The sequence below is a fragment of the Stigmatopora nigra genome, chromosome 19, assembly GCF_051989575.1.
Source record: "Stigmatopora nigra isolate UIUO_SnigA chromosome 19, RoL_Snig_1.1, whole genome shotgun sequence".
Taxonomy (NCBI): Eukaryota; Metazoa; Chordata; class Actinopteri; order Syngnathiformes; family Syngnathidae; genus Stigmatopora; species Stigmatopora nigra.
The window spans coordinates 3,021,451-3,035,022 of NC_135526.1; the positions used below are offsets into that span (position 1 = coordinate 3,021,451).

The 13,572-nt window shown below is 45.5% G+C and overlaps 1 protein-coding gene across 7 annotated transcripts; it reads left to right on the forward strand.

The window, feature by feature from the left end:
- Positions 1 to 83: 83 nt before the first annotated feature.
- Positions 84 to 10,938, forward strand: LOC144212288 (EH domain-binding protein 1-like protein 1). Of its 7 annotated transcripts, XM_077740039.1 has the most exons (27): positions 84 to 560; positions 639 to 710; positions 2,431 to 2,488; positions 2,740 to 2,835; positions 2,913 to 2,966; positions 3,260 to 3,438; positions 3,502 to 3,617; positions 3,683 to 3,757; positions 4,261 to 4,401; positions 4,717 to 4,782; positions 4,850 to 4,927; positions 4,993 to 5,136; positions 5,352 to 5,487; positions 6,344 to 7,921; positions 8,084 to 8,332; positions 8,393 to 8,474; positions 8,537 to 8,682; positions 8,761 to 8,809; positions 9,003 to 9,288; positions 9,358 to 9,383; positions 9,445 to 9,496; positions 9,686 to 9,719; positions 9,894 to 10,024; positions 10,087 to 10,186; positions 10,326 to 10,399; positions 10,475 to 10,589; positions 10,666 to 10,938. In XM_077740039.1, the coding sequence occupies exons 3-27, from the start codon at positions 2,477 to 2,479 to the stop codon at positions 10,754 to 10,756; spliced, it is 4,110 nt and encodes a 1,369-aa protein (XP_077596165.1). In that variant the 5' UTR covers positions 84 to 560; positions 639 to 710; positions 2,431 to 2,476; the 3' UTR covers positions 10,757 to 10,938. The 7 variants fall into 7 exon arrangements, with proteins under 7 accessions (XP_077596165.1, XP_077596164.1, XP_077596159.1 ...); XM_077740038.1 differs by having other exon boundaries at positions 84 to 710; XM_077740033.1 differs by lacking the exons at positions 84 to 560; positions 639 to 710 and adding an exon at positions 1,440 to 1,839 and having other exon boundaries at positions 9,686 to 9,720; positions 9,904 to 10,024.
- Positions 10,939 to 13,572: the final 2,634 nt, after the last annotated feature.

Sequence of the window (13,572 nt, forward strand, 5' to 3'; positions counted from 1 at the left end):
CATGGTGAATATTTGTAGAATATTCAAATGATTTCTAGAGAGAATGCAGAATTATTAGGCTAGCACAACATCTGCTAGTTGCTTTGCTACCAAATTGGGTTGTTTTTCATACTTAAGCATTAAACCAATCACATTTCAGCCTCTATTTGTTGCTGGGGTCAGAAATCTACCCGGAGGTTTTGACAATCAGTCCTGTAGACCCCGTAGCTTAAAATAAGCGACGATCAAAGGGTTTCTTTAACCAATCAGATTTCGAGTTGGTGACACACAGGACTTTTCCCGGGAATTTGGAAACGTCATCGCTTTCACAGACTGTGATTGGCTAGTAGTAGATTGGACTAGCCAGAGCTAGCGAACTGTACCTGTAGTGACCCGCTCAAATGTATTGTTGTGGTGGTTTAACAGTGGTTTTGTTAACTCACAATGGCTGAAGAAAGAAAAGAAATGTATTTGGTTGCAGAATTACTGTCAAAGCCATCTTCAAGACGGACGTTTCAAGGAAAGCTGGACATCATTAAGAAAAGCCGGACAACACCGAAGCTAGCAAGCTTGTCACAATTGATAATGGATATTTTCAACCCTAATTTGAATAAAAACATTACCGAAATATGACAGGACAGGCTTGACTTTTTGCATTAGCTTCGATAGCGATAGAAAAGAAGGAGGAAAGAAAGGAAGCTGGACTTTGTCTACAAATAAAACGGATTTTGGTAAGTAAAATGTGGCTATACTATTCCTAAATAACAGTTCAATTTTATGATGTAATTGATGATGTAGTTTTTATGTGTCGCAGCTGTAGCTGCAGTAAATGTTTTACGGTCATAAAATAGTTATTTAGGGTTGAATTGATTCAGACATAGCATTACTCAACGCCTAATGTGTTATTGTTCAAGCGCCTTCTAGTGGTTGCATCTGGTCCTGTAGTTGTCCGGTTAAAGAAGAGAGCAAAGTGGTTTCTAGACAATCTTTTTGGTCTTTACGTGTGTATTTTGCAAACTTTGGCTAGGTTTGACTCGTATGGCGGACACAACAATCAAACCATTTTAATGTGAAAGATCACATGTATTATTATGTAGCATGTAGGTCAAAACTAGCCAAAGTTTGCCAAATACACACGTAAAGACCAAAACATTGACTGGAAACCACTTTCTAATTAAACCGAAAAGTGCCTTGCCTTACCTTGTATAACAACTGGACGTCACTAAAAGAAGCAGTAACAATAGCGCGACTTCTGACTGTAAGAATCAATATAAATCCGATACAGCTGTGTATTTAGTATGTTACCTGATTCGTCTCTGGTGGGCGGGCTCAGGTTTTTGATTGACATCGGCAATGAAAAATATGTACCGCCCTCCCACGCGGCTGCTCCTGTCAGTCGTCCTAAAAATACCCCCCCCCCCCCCCCCCCCCCCATGCTGTCATCCGTCGTGAACGCGCACTCGAGCCCGTATGGAAACTCCAGTCGCCTTCAAGTGTCCGCGCGCACGTCAGCCGAGCCGTTTCAGGATCAAAGTCTGTCGTGGACGTGGAATTTCAAACAATCACGCGTGCGTGTGTAAATCCAGCCCGCTTGAAGGAGTTTGCGTGCGCAGGCACGCGTGCCGTTTTTCCCTTCATTCGTGGGACTTCCCGAAGAGTGAACGTTAGTTAGCCGAGTGCGCGCGCGCGTGTACGTGTAGCCACCAGAACACGAGAACTTCATTGGACCCGCTCGGACGTGTTGTGTGTGTCCACGATGACGTCAGTGTGGAAGAGACTTCAACGAGTTGGCAAAAAAGCCTCCAAGTTTCAATTTGTTGCTTCTTACCAGGAGTTGCTACTTGAATGCAAAGACAAATGGTGAGTGGACGTTCACTCAGTTACATCATCTTTATGATGAATATGATCTGTGTTTGTTTCTTTGGCATCTCAAGAAATAAAGTGCGCGTGCCCGCATCAGCTGTTTGTACAGTATACACCCCTATTCATCGTGGTGGTACATTCTTTGAACAGAATTGTTTATTTTCTGACATTCATAGCACCAAAGGTCTAATCCATTTTGACAAAAAAAATGGTCAAGTCAAACTCTTAAATGAATAAGTTATTGCAAAAAAAAAATACAAAATTCCCCCAAAAATTATTGGAACTTATTTATTTGAGTGTATTAACTAAAAGAAATGTCATCAAAAACAGCAACACTAAATCAAGAAAATCCATCACACTGCTGACACAAATTAGGCTTTCACATGACTGCTCGGCAACTTCCCCCTCAACTTCCTGTACAATACAATACAAATACACAATCATAAGCATGAACACAAACACACACACAAGAGTCACTACTCTAAAAACACAACGCCCTCATGACGGTCATGAGGTGCCTTAGGATGGTTTTGGAAAGTGTACACACATATGTCTAATATACACTTCTGTGTTTCTGTGTGTGTGTAGGCAACCAGACAAGTTGCGGGTGGTTTGGACGAGGAGGAACCGGCGCATGTGCTCCAAGGTGATGCAACTCAGCCCACAAACGCCCTAACATTCATGATTCATTTGACAGGTCACTCATTAGCTGCCATTGGTGGCAGTAGAGGTCCTGTTTATTTTCAGTGGGAGTTGCAAATTCACTTAATATTTCCTAATTTAAATAAATCAATGCTATATGCTAAAGTGACTATACTATACTGCTAAAGTGGTTAACATTTATCCTAATTTATCCAAAAAAGAGAATGACTCAAGTGTATGTATTCATGTTTGTAGCTGCACAGTTGGCAGCCTGGAATCAAGAACCCATACCGAGGGATGGTTCTGTGGCCCGTCCCTGAGAACGTAGACATCTCGGTGACTCTCTTCAAGGTAGCGTTCATGCTCTTATATGGTCCTCTATTGTTGCTTTCAATGGTGACAAGTGTGTTGTGCTGTTGTATGTGTAGGAAGCGGGCACTGACATGTTTGAGGACAAAGAGTGGACTTTTGTCATTGAGGGGGTGAGTACCGTATACCCGACAGTTGTTCTTATGAGGTGGCCCTTTAATAACTGTTCTCTGACTATACTGACATCCTGTACATTGGTTGCTGCCATTGATTTTGCGGCAAGTTAGTTTCAGGTTGTTTTATGTTGGTGCTTAGGCAAGCTTGAGTCATTTCCTTGTTAATTCATAGACGGTGCTATTTTTACTTAAACTGGGAGGGGGAAAAATGACTCAAAGTGGTTGTAGATATAGATGAAAATAAGCTGTATGTTAGACAATGCCTCTGACTGTACCACGTGATCCAACAGGAGTGCAAAGGCCACCGTAAAGTTCTGGCATCGGCCGCCATCAACCTGAAGAACTATGCCAGCGCCACACCGACGCAGACGGACGTCAGGCTGCCGCTCAAGCCGCTGTCCGTCAAAGTGGTGGAGGCGCACCTCAAGCTGTCTCTCTCGTGCATCTTCGTGCGCGAGGGAAAAGCCACGTGAGTTGCTCTGCTAACGTTAGCGGTGAAATGTCGCGCTGGCGTAACCGCTGCCGTCTTTAGCGACGAAGACATGCAGAGTCTAGCCAGCCTTATGAGCGTCAAACCTGACGTGGCCAACATGGACGACTTCAACGAGAGCGACGAGGACGGCGACCGATCTTCCGTCGGCGCAGCAGGTAAGTGCTAGCGTCGAAGCGCTAACCGCCTGCCATATCTCACCTGCCGCCTTTCTTCCCCACAGCCGCAGTTGTTCCACGCCCGCTAATCCGCCCCGACCGCCCTGCTCCTCAGCCACCCAAAGCCACACCTGAAGCAGGTAACTCCTTGATAAATAACTCCCCGACAAATACAAGGGTGGCAGCTATCAACTTAAATAATGGATTACTCTCACCAATTCATTAGCTCAAATAATCCAGTCAGTGAATAATTAACAATTAATGCTGACTAATTTCAGGAAAAGGAAACACCATTGAGTTAGATTTTTTTTAAAAATATATATTTCATCTCTGAAGATTGTGATTTTCACTGTTGCCACCTAATAGGATTCCAATTACTAAACCAAATACAACACTTTTAAAATGACCCATCAAAACAGCACTCTAATTAAATCAGCAATCAAAGAAGTAACATTTAAGTCTAAGCTTTCATCTAATCAAATAAGTCGATTTAATGGATGAATTGTTGCAGCTCTACTAACTACTTTTCCTTTTCCTATTTCCTACTTTTCCGGAATGCTCTTCTGAATGCATTTGTGTTCTGCTGTGATTTGAACATCTTCACCCCTTATTTCCATCTTCACGCATTCATGAATCATCCAAGGGGGTGGCCAAGCCCACCCTGAAGTACACCCCCTTTGGTCTGCCAGCTCCTCGTGCCCCTCCTCCTCCTCCTCCATTTCTCCCCTTGCCTCCCCCCTTGCCGTTCCACCGCCGCCCCTGCCCACCATCTTCCGGGCAAAAGGTAGCATGGAGGCGAAAGTATTCTTATTCATGCTCACAACCATTCATTCATTCATTCAATAATTCCCAACTCACATGACAGCGAATTTTATATTGTATATTTTTTCTTGGACCTATTTGTTTATTTGACTCTATTTTAAAGATTTACTTTTCGAATGTTCCCATTTTTAGTTGTATTTTTCAATTTCATTTTTCTTTTAATGTGAATATTTTTTTACGAACTTACATATTGCCCTCATGCTTTTGATGTATATTTGTCAAATGTAAAATACATTTACAAAAATAATTATCTTCCGGCTCGTTAACTTTCTCTTAGCTTATGTATCTTATGAGCGGCGCCCCCCGGTGGTCCAAACTGCAGCTGACGCCAACATTGCCTCAGGTGAGTGAACATTTCATTGATTTTTTTTTCATCACCATCTTACCTTTACCTTGTTTGGTAACTCCAGGAGGTGCCCAAGGATTCCAAGCTCCAGCGGCAGGCCGGCTTTCGTCCCCCCCGCCCTCTGCCTCTGAGGCACCGACAGGTAAACTGCCAGGCTTTTGCAACATAGCGCAATTGTAAACCTTCATATTTTTGTCCACCCCTCAGCTCCTCCCTTTGCAGATGACGTCACCCCCGTGCCTTTGCTGAGTCGTCCGGATCTGGACGCCCTTTGCCAAATTGCTGAACCCACCCTTGTGCCCCCGCTTCCGCTTGTAACCCAGCATCCATCCGCCAGTGGCACGTCCACAGGTATGCTAGAGAAATAGCCTTTGGATGTAGCTTAGCCTGTAGCTTTTTGGTCACTTCCTATTCATTTTAAGGCATTATTTCATTTCAATGGCTATTGTGCTACTCCTTTGGGCGTGTACACTTTGGGCACTTGAGGCCAGTGTAGTTAGTGTAAAAAACTAATAGACTAATGAAAATTGTGTCGCTGCCACCTGTTGACAATTTCTCCACCACAGCAGAGGAGATGACACCCCCAGAGAAGATTCCCTTCCAAAACCAGGATGTCACAGCTGATTCCCATTCATCTGATGAACAACCCATCACTGTGCAAGATTCCAAAGCGGCTGACAAGGAACAACTTGGGAGGAGAAGGTGGGCCCACAAAAATGCACGCAATTACACAATTATGCAAACAAAGGCTTACTTAGAAAAACAGGAATACGTACCCAAACATAAACAAACATACAACCCACCCATATACAACACACACACAACTCTCCTAGCTTCTAGCTGTGTGCTTAGCATCTAAGCGAGTGCATCCTAAGGCCATACTAAGATGAGCTAAGTGTGTTTTTGAGCTTTTCCGCCCCCTACTGGACGTTGAGTTTGCTTCGGTCCTCCTCCCGCTTGGCCTGCCCTCGGACAAACTAAATCAGCTACAGTCAAGCCAGACGCTCGTTTTTTGTTTCCCAGTCCATCGGAGCTAATCATAGCTCCGCCCCCTCCGTGGCCCTTTGCCTGCCTGGAAAGTTCCGTCCCCCGGCACTCCTCCACCAGCATCTTGGCCGCTTTCATCACCCCCAAGAAGCCTTACAGCACCATTGAGGGACAGGAACCGCCGTGCGGGAGCAAATTGGGAAGCTTTGTGCTGTTGGACCCCACCAGGTGAGTATGAGAGAGCAGGACAGGATATAAGTAGAAGGAGGGGCAATCAAAACAGAGACGGTGAATATCAAGACATGAGAAGATGAAGAGAAAGTAATGGAGATAAAGAGACGGTTGCTAAAGAGTCCAAAGAAACGGGATCTGGCTCAGTTCTAGAGCAACCCAAAGGTTGTGGGTTCAATCCCCTGCCCTCATGACAATGTTTCCATATCCTTGTGTAAAGGGTGAAAAGCGGACTGGAGATGGGAGAATAAAAGAAAAGCATGCATGAAAGGAGGCCCACAGATGTGGTAGAGCAAAAGAAAAAGTGGACCTTCATCCATGTTGTCTTTCTCCTCTGCAGCCCCGTACTGAGGGACACCTCCGCCAACTTCTCTGCCCTGGAGGAGGGCAACAAGGAGGAGGAGGAGGAGGAAGTCGCTGATTTGCAAAAGAAGGAAAAGGAAGAAATGAAGCGGAAGCAGCACGAGGAGGAAAAGACGAGACTGCTGAAGGAGGAGAAAAGGCGACTCTATGAGGAGCAGGACAAGCTGAGGAAGTTGAAGGAGAGAAGGAGGTGCGAGGAGGAGAGACTCCTTGAGGAGAAGCGGGAACGGGATGAAAGGAAGACCGAAAAGGAGAAAGAGATGCAACGTCTAAAGGAGGAAGAGGAGCAAAAGCACAGACAAGAAGAAGTGAGACTCAAGGAGAAGGAGGAGAAAGAGAAGGAGGTGCAGAGGTTGAGGGAGGAGACTAAAAGACAGGTGATGCAGAAAAGAGCAGAAGAAGAGAGAAAGGCAGAAAAGGAGAAAGCGATACAAAGTCTAAAGGAGGAAGAGTCGAGACTCAAGGAGAAGGAGGAGAAAGAGAAGGAGGTGCAGAGGTCGAGGGAGGAGACTGAAAGGAAGGAGATGCAAAAAAGAGCAGACGAGGAGAGAATAAAGGCAGAAAATGAGAAAGAGATGCAACGTCTAAAGGAGGAAGAGGCGAGACTCAAGGAGGAGGAGGAGAAAAAGAAGGAGGCGCAGAGGTTGAGGGAGGAGACTGAAAGGCAGGAGATGCAGATAAGAGCAGAAGAGGAGAGAATAAAGGCAGAAAAGGAGAAACAGATGCAACGTCTAAAGGAGGAAGAGGCGAGACTCAAGGAGGAGGAGGAGAAAAAGAAGGAGGTGCAGAGGTTGAGGGAGGAGACTGCAAGGCAGGAGATGCAGAAACGTGCAGAACAGGAGAGAATAAAGGCACAAAAGGAGAAAGAGATGCAACGTCTAAAGGAGGAAGAGGCGAGACTCAAGGAGGAGGAGGAGAAAAAGAAGGAGGTGCAGAGGTTGAGGGAGGAGACTGCAAGGCAGGAGATGCAGAAACGTGCAGAACAGGAGAGAATAAAGGCACAAAAGGAGAAAGAGATGCAACGTCTAAGGGAGGAAGAGGCGAGACTCGAGGAGGAGGAGAAAAAGAAGGAGGTGCAGAGGTTGAGGGAGGAGACTGAAAGGCAGGAGATGCAAAAAAGAGCAGAAGAGGAGAGAATAAAGGCAGAAAATGAGAAAGAGATGCAGCGTCTAAAGGAGGAAGAGGCGAGACTCAAGGAGGAGGAGGAGAAAGAGAAGGAGGTGCAGAGGTTGAGGGAGGAGACTGAAAGGCAGGAGATGCAGAAAAGAGCAGAAGAGGAGAGAAAGGCAGAAAAGGAGAAAGCAATACAAAGTCTAAAGGAGGACGAGTCGAGACTCAAGGAGAAGGAGGAGAAAGAGAAGGAGGTGCAGAGGTCGAGGGAGGAGACTGAAAGGCAGGAGATGCAGAAAAGAGAAGACGAGGAGAGAGTAAAGGCACCGGGACTTGAAGAAGTGTCAAAGTCAGAAGACAAAATGACTTCACTTATTCCAGATGAATCAGAGCAGATATCAACCGTGGAGCAGGAAATACATGAAGAAGAGGAGAATGACGAGAGGTGAGCATTACAATGGAATGTCTTCTTCATTTTAATGCATGAAACATTGGTTCCCTATGTGAGAATACTTATTTACAGTAGTGACCCGAATATAAGATGATGTGGACATCATTTTTCTCCGAAACTACATCTATGATGATGAAAATGACTTTTTCTTCACAGCAAACCACCCGCACAAATTGGCTCCGCCCATGAAGATCAACAGCCCAGTCAAACCAACATGGCTGCCCACGAAGATAAGACGGACACCTTAAGCCTGCGAGAGGAGGAGCGAATATTATTAGACAAAATCCAGGTGATGTCACATGACACGCCCCCTGCAGCCAAAAAGCTCCTGGTTCCCTCTCCGAATGAGATCCGAGATGCGGAGACGGAGGGCCGACGCTCGCCCATGTCGTCCGGAGACCACCTGTAAGTCGCTGAGAGTGATGCGAGGATGAGCATGACCTTGATGTTCTTCATCTGCTTCAGCTTGACAGGGCAGCGTTTAAAAGTCGGGCCGGTCAGGGAGGCGGCGGATGGCAAGGACGGCTGCGACAATGGTGGTGGAGAGGTAAACGCGAGAAGTGGCAAAATGCGTACACGCTAATGCTCGACGACGTCAACTCTCTACAGGCTCCGGTGACCAGCCAGTCGCTACTGCGTTGGTCTCAGGAGGTCACAGCAGGCTACGCGGGGGTCAAGGTCACCAACTTCACCACTTCATGGAGGAATGGCCTGGCCTTCTGCGCCATCCTGCACCACTTCCACCCAAAACTCATGTACGCCCGACTTGTCTGTCAATGATTGGTTTCTTTGACTTCATCCGTCATGAAATGTTATTTTTCTTGTCCTTTCAGAGATTTTGAAGACCTAAAAGCTCACGACATTGAAATTAACAATAAGAAGGTGAGCGTCCTAACTAGCATCACGTGGTTGAGTAGTGGCCATGTTGCTAGTGTCGAGATTCCTATTGAAGGCATTGTAGAACATGGCTACTGTAACATCAACAAACCAAAAACTTCCCATTTTGTCCACCCTGTCACGCCAAAGAACATTCTGTCTTTATTTTTGACTTTGTTTCTCCGCCCTTTCCCGACAGGCCTTCGCCGCCTTTGAATCTCTGGGCATCTCCCGCCTTCTGGAACCATCCGACATGGTTCTGCTTTCCGTTCCGGATCGCCTGATCGTCATGACCTACGTCAGCCAGCTTCGCAGTCACTTCACACGGCAGGAGCTCAGCGTGCTGCAGTTGGAGAGTGACATCAGTCACTATGGCCCCGCCCACGGCGACGTGCCGGCCAGCGAGCTCCGCACCGTCACCCGCCTGGAGGAGAAAGCTGCCGCCATGTTGGTTCCGCCACCGCGGGTCAAGAGACCACTAAAAGGTAAAAAAAAAGAACTGAAATGACATTTTATATTAGGGGTGCTGAATTCAGTCTTTTGATTTCTTGTAGAAGAGTTCCTACTCCCTGTTTCAGAGGTGAGCCTGACATACACTTCTTGTTTATTTTCTGGATAACTCTGTTTTTTGATGTGTTTAGGACAAAGGTGTAAGCATTAGCTCGTTAGCTGGAAGCTGCACACAGGCAAATGGTGAGAACCTCTAATCACATTAACAGGATTCATCACTTGATTTTAAGAGGACAGTGTGTGATGCCCCTGTTTTGGTGCCATTTTTACTTGGAGGAGCAAATGACTGAATCTTAATTCGCTCCTCCTTGTCGAAATGGCTTGGACATCTGTTGATCAATGGCAGCATATAACTAATTTTTGAATATGCAGAGTTGCAGTCCGCCAAATCAGAAGACAAGAGAACGGTCAGTTTTCTTTATCTGCCAACCAATCAAACCTTACGCCTACATTATCAAACTCAGATTTTTTTGGCCCACCTTCCTTCACCCTGACCACACTTCAATCTTTTCTATCTTCCCCTTCCTACTTACCACCTTTCTTCCCGTCCTCCTCTCTGGCTGGTGTTTAATTGGATGCGGTTCGGGCAGCACCTTCAGGACGCCAGTCAGTACGTGCTGAACGAGCTGGCGGCGTTGGAGTCGGAGCAAAATCACGTCGACGGCAGGGCGGCTGTTGTGGAGCGACGCCTCAGGAGCCTCATGGAAACCGGTGCGGCGCACCCTCAGCCGTGACATATCATAACAAGGTCTGAGTTGATGTGTGTGTGATAGGAAGTGACCGCGTGGAGGAGGAGCGGCTCATTCAGGAATGGTTCACCTTGGTCAACAAGAAGAATGCCTTGATTCGAAGACAAGACCACCTGGAACTGCTGTGAGTCATGTGATGATGATGGTGATGATGATGATGATGATGATGATGATGATGATGATGATGATGATGATGATGATGATGATGATGATGATGATGATGATGATGATGATGATGATGATGATGATGATGTTGATCACAGGCAGGAGGAGCAGGACTTGGAAAGACGATTCGAGCTGCTTACTCGGGAGCTTCGAGTCATGATGGCGGCGGAAGGTTAGCCGAGCGCCATTTTTGTTTTGTTTGGTGCCACATGACCCCGTTTGCAACTTAACCGCATTTGTACGACAGATTGGCAGAAAACGGACGCCCAGCAAGAGCGCGAGCAGCTCCTCCTGCAGGAGTTGGTGTCGCTAGTCAACCAGCGCGATGATGTCATCAGACACATGGACGCCAAGGAGCGAGGGTGCGTGCCGATAACTTTCCGCAGGCACATACAAGCTCCTTACTGACATCGCTCACACATTTTCCTTTACGCCCAGGGCTCTGGAGGAGGACGAGCGTCTGGAGCGCGGCCTGGCCATGAGGAAAAAAAAGTACGACAAGGACAACGACAAGTGTGTCCTGCAATAACGGCCATTTTATTTATTTATTTGTCACTTTTACTTTGGTGTGCGTGTGAATTCTAAATCTTTCCTTTGGCCCCTAAACTGCAAAAACAACTTTGTTAAGGATTTTTTACATTTTGTTTTTCTAGTTATGAGACTCCTTTGTAAAAAGGCAGGGTCATTTTAATAAAGTTTTTGTGAACTTTCCACATTTTGTTCTACCAGCAGGGGGCACTGCAAACACATTTTCCATACTGCTTATTCTTAGAAGTCACAAGGGGTGCTGGAGCCTATCCCAGCCATCAATGGGCAGCGGGCCTTTATAGGATTTTACATACAATAAAAAAATGAAACAATAAGTATTAGTCAAAATCAAGTTAATATTTCTTAACTGTTTTCTTTCCAACACCCCTAGTTGAACCCATTAGGTTTCTGCAAAAACAAAGCACCTGCATGTATACTGTAACCATGGTCTGCAGGGGGCATCATTGCAATGCAACCATTGACGGTGCAATCCATTTTGACTTCTTGGATTGAATGTCCATGGCAGCTAGAAAGTGACTTGTAAGGGTTAAAAAAATGCTTGAAAGAATGAAAACATTTCATGGGGAAAAGTGGTTTTCATCTGCATTTGGAGAAGAAAAAAAGTCACATGATAAGCAGAAAAAGACAGAAAAGATGATGGTGCCAGGAGCAACACAATAATCCTCAAAAGGGCAATAAGGAAGGATGGAAGAAAAGGCAACAATGTGCCGTTGATGAGCCGCGAGACCAGAGAGAAAAAGAGGAATGAAGAAAGGAGGGGAGGAAACCAAAAGAAGGAAAAAAAGGAGGAGGAGGAGGCAAGGGTGAAAGGTTGCATGTTTAGGCCTAATGAACTCTCCATATAAACAATGTGAACATTCCTCTTTTGGAACTTTCTTTTATCTCCATGACGACAGTACGACTTCTTCCAGACTTCCATGTCTCGGAAAGCAGCAAAAATCGCTTCAAACTGGTTTTTACAGTTAGATTAGGGTTGTTAAACAATTTCTTGGGCCACCTCATAGTTACGCTTTCAATTGAAGAGCTGTTAATTTGTCAACTAGGCCACAATTCATCCAATAATCAATTGCCAATATACACATGCTTTACTTTTGTGGACCTCACAAACTGATGCGTCAGGCCCGATCTGGCCCCGTGGCGCCGTTTTGTCACTAGCGCATTAGTTAAACTACAACTCATATTTACTCCCCCGAAGCCAACCCGACTGCACTTAATAGATTTTGACTGAACTCAAATCCAACGGGATCAGATCGAATCAAAAGTGCACCCTTGTTTGGCTTGCTTTTGCGGAAAAATTGCTACTAATCACATGGCTTTTTCCATGTGCGCTTTTCCCAAGTCAGCAGCTTAGACTTGCTTCTGTTTGTCAGTCAAACCCTTGCAGAACCCCCCTCCTGTCCTACTTTTCCACATGCTCGCTGCTGCTTTTTTCATTTCTTTCCAACTACTTCTAATGTAGCGACACAACTCCTGCACAATGGAAGGTCCAATTGGAAAGGGTCCAGATTTTATTAATTTTCTTTTCACGGGGAATCAAACCTTACGCGCAGGTCGTCTCCTCACGCGAGGCCGCGACTAATTGCTCCAGTCTGTGTGCGCGTGTGTGTGTGTGACATTGGACACCCGCGGTTGGGAAGAGTGAATGAGTATTTGACCTGGCACGCATGCACACACACACATATGTTAGGTTTTTAGTACATTTCTAATCCTTTTTTTGCATAAATATTTCATACAATATTGATATATAGGTAGTGTATGTCATTGTATTTATGAAAAATCCATGTTCCAAAACTACTTCTGGAATCAATTAATTTTATAAAGTAGAAGTGCTAGCACTGCATTACAGTACACATATTTTCTGTCATTTTTCTAAGCACCACAAAATATCCCACAAAGTTGATTTTCACTTCCAATCCATAAACGAATGACCATTGCCAATCGTCTCAGTTCAAATGGAATGGTCGCCAACTATTTATAAAATAATAGCTAGTCATAGCAGACAGATTAAAATAGGCAGGTAATTGGACTGTCTTTCATCGTCACTGGACGTTTAATAGATTGAATTGGGTGGTATTCGACGTCTATTTAAAAGTTTTTTTTACTTCTTTTATGACAAAACCACAGCACATTTACCATGCCAAGTCAATTCAAATCCCATTATCAGTTTAACATTTGTCTGAAAGCTGTTTTATTTAGGAAAGTCACTTGGAACGTCCTTTGAACGCCTCTGACGTGTTGCTGAACTTCCTGCTGGCGGCGCCCCGGGTTCACCTTGGGGGGAAAAAAAAAACCAGGCCGCGTCTGTGGGATCCATCGCCTCGGTGGAATGTCTGAGGAATGATGGCGAAAGCAGACTGCAGCAAACCAGCTAGCGGGTGGGAGCTTTGGGCCGAAGGTGATGAGGAGGAGAGAGTGGGAACTGAGGAGGAAGAGGAGGAGGCGGAGGAAGAGGAGGAGGAGGAGGAGGAGGAGGAGGAGGAGGAGGGGACAGGAAGCAAGACCAGAAGGCTCTTCGGGATACTCAGGTTTTCTTCTCATTTTTGCTTTATGCCTCTGTCCTACTGGATTCTGCCTTTGCCAGAAAACACACACACACCCACCCACACATGCATTCATGGTTAAGGTAATCCCAAAAAAAAACACTACTTATACTTATCCTGATGCACATCTGGCATTTCCTGCACACCACAATAACACACAAAAGAAAACATGAAATGCACGCACAAACCAAATGCACTAATTCCACATCCACAAATTTGCAATGCTCCAAAACTTATGCTACACAGTTGCAATGAA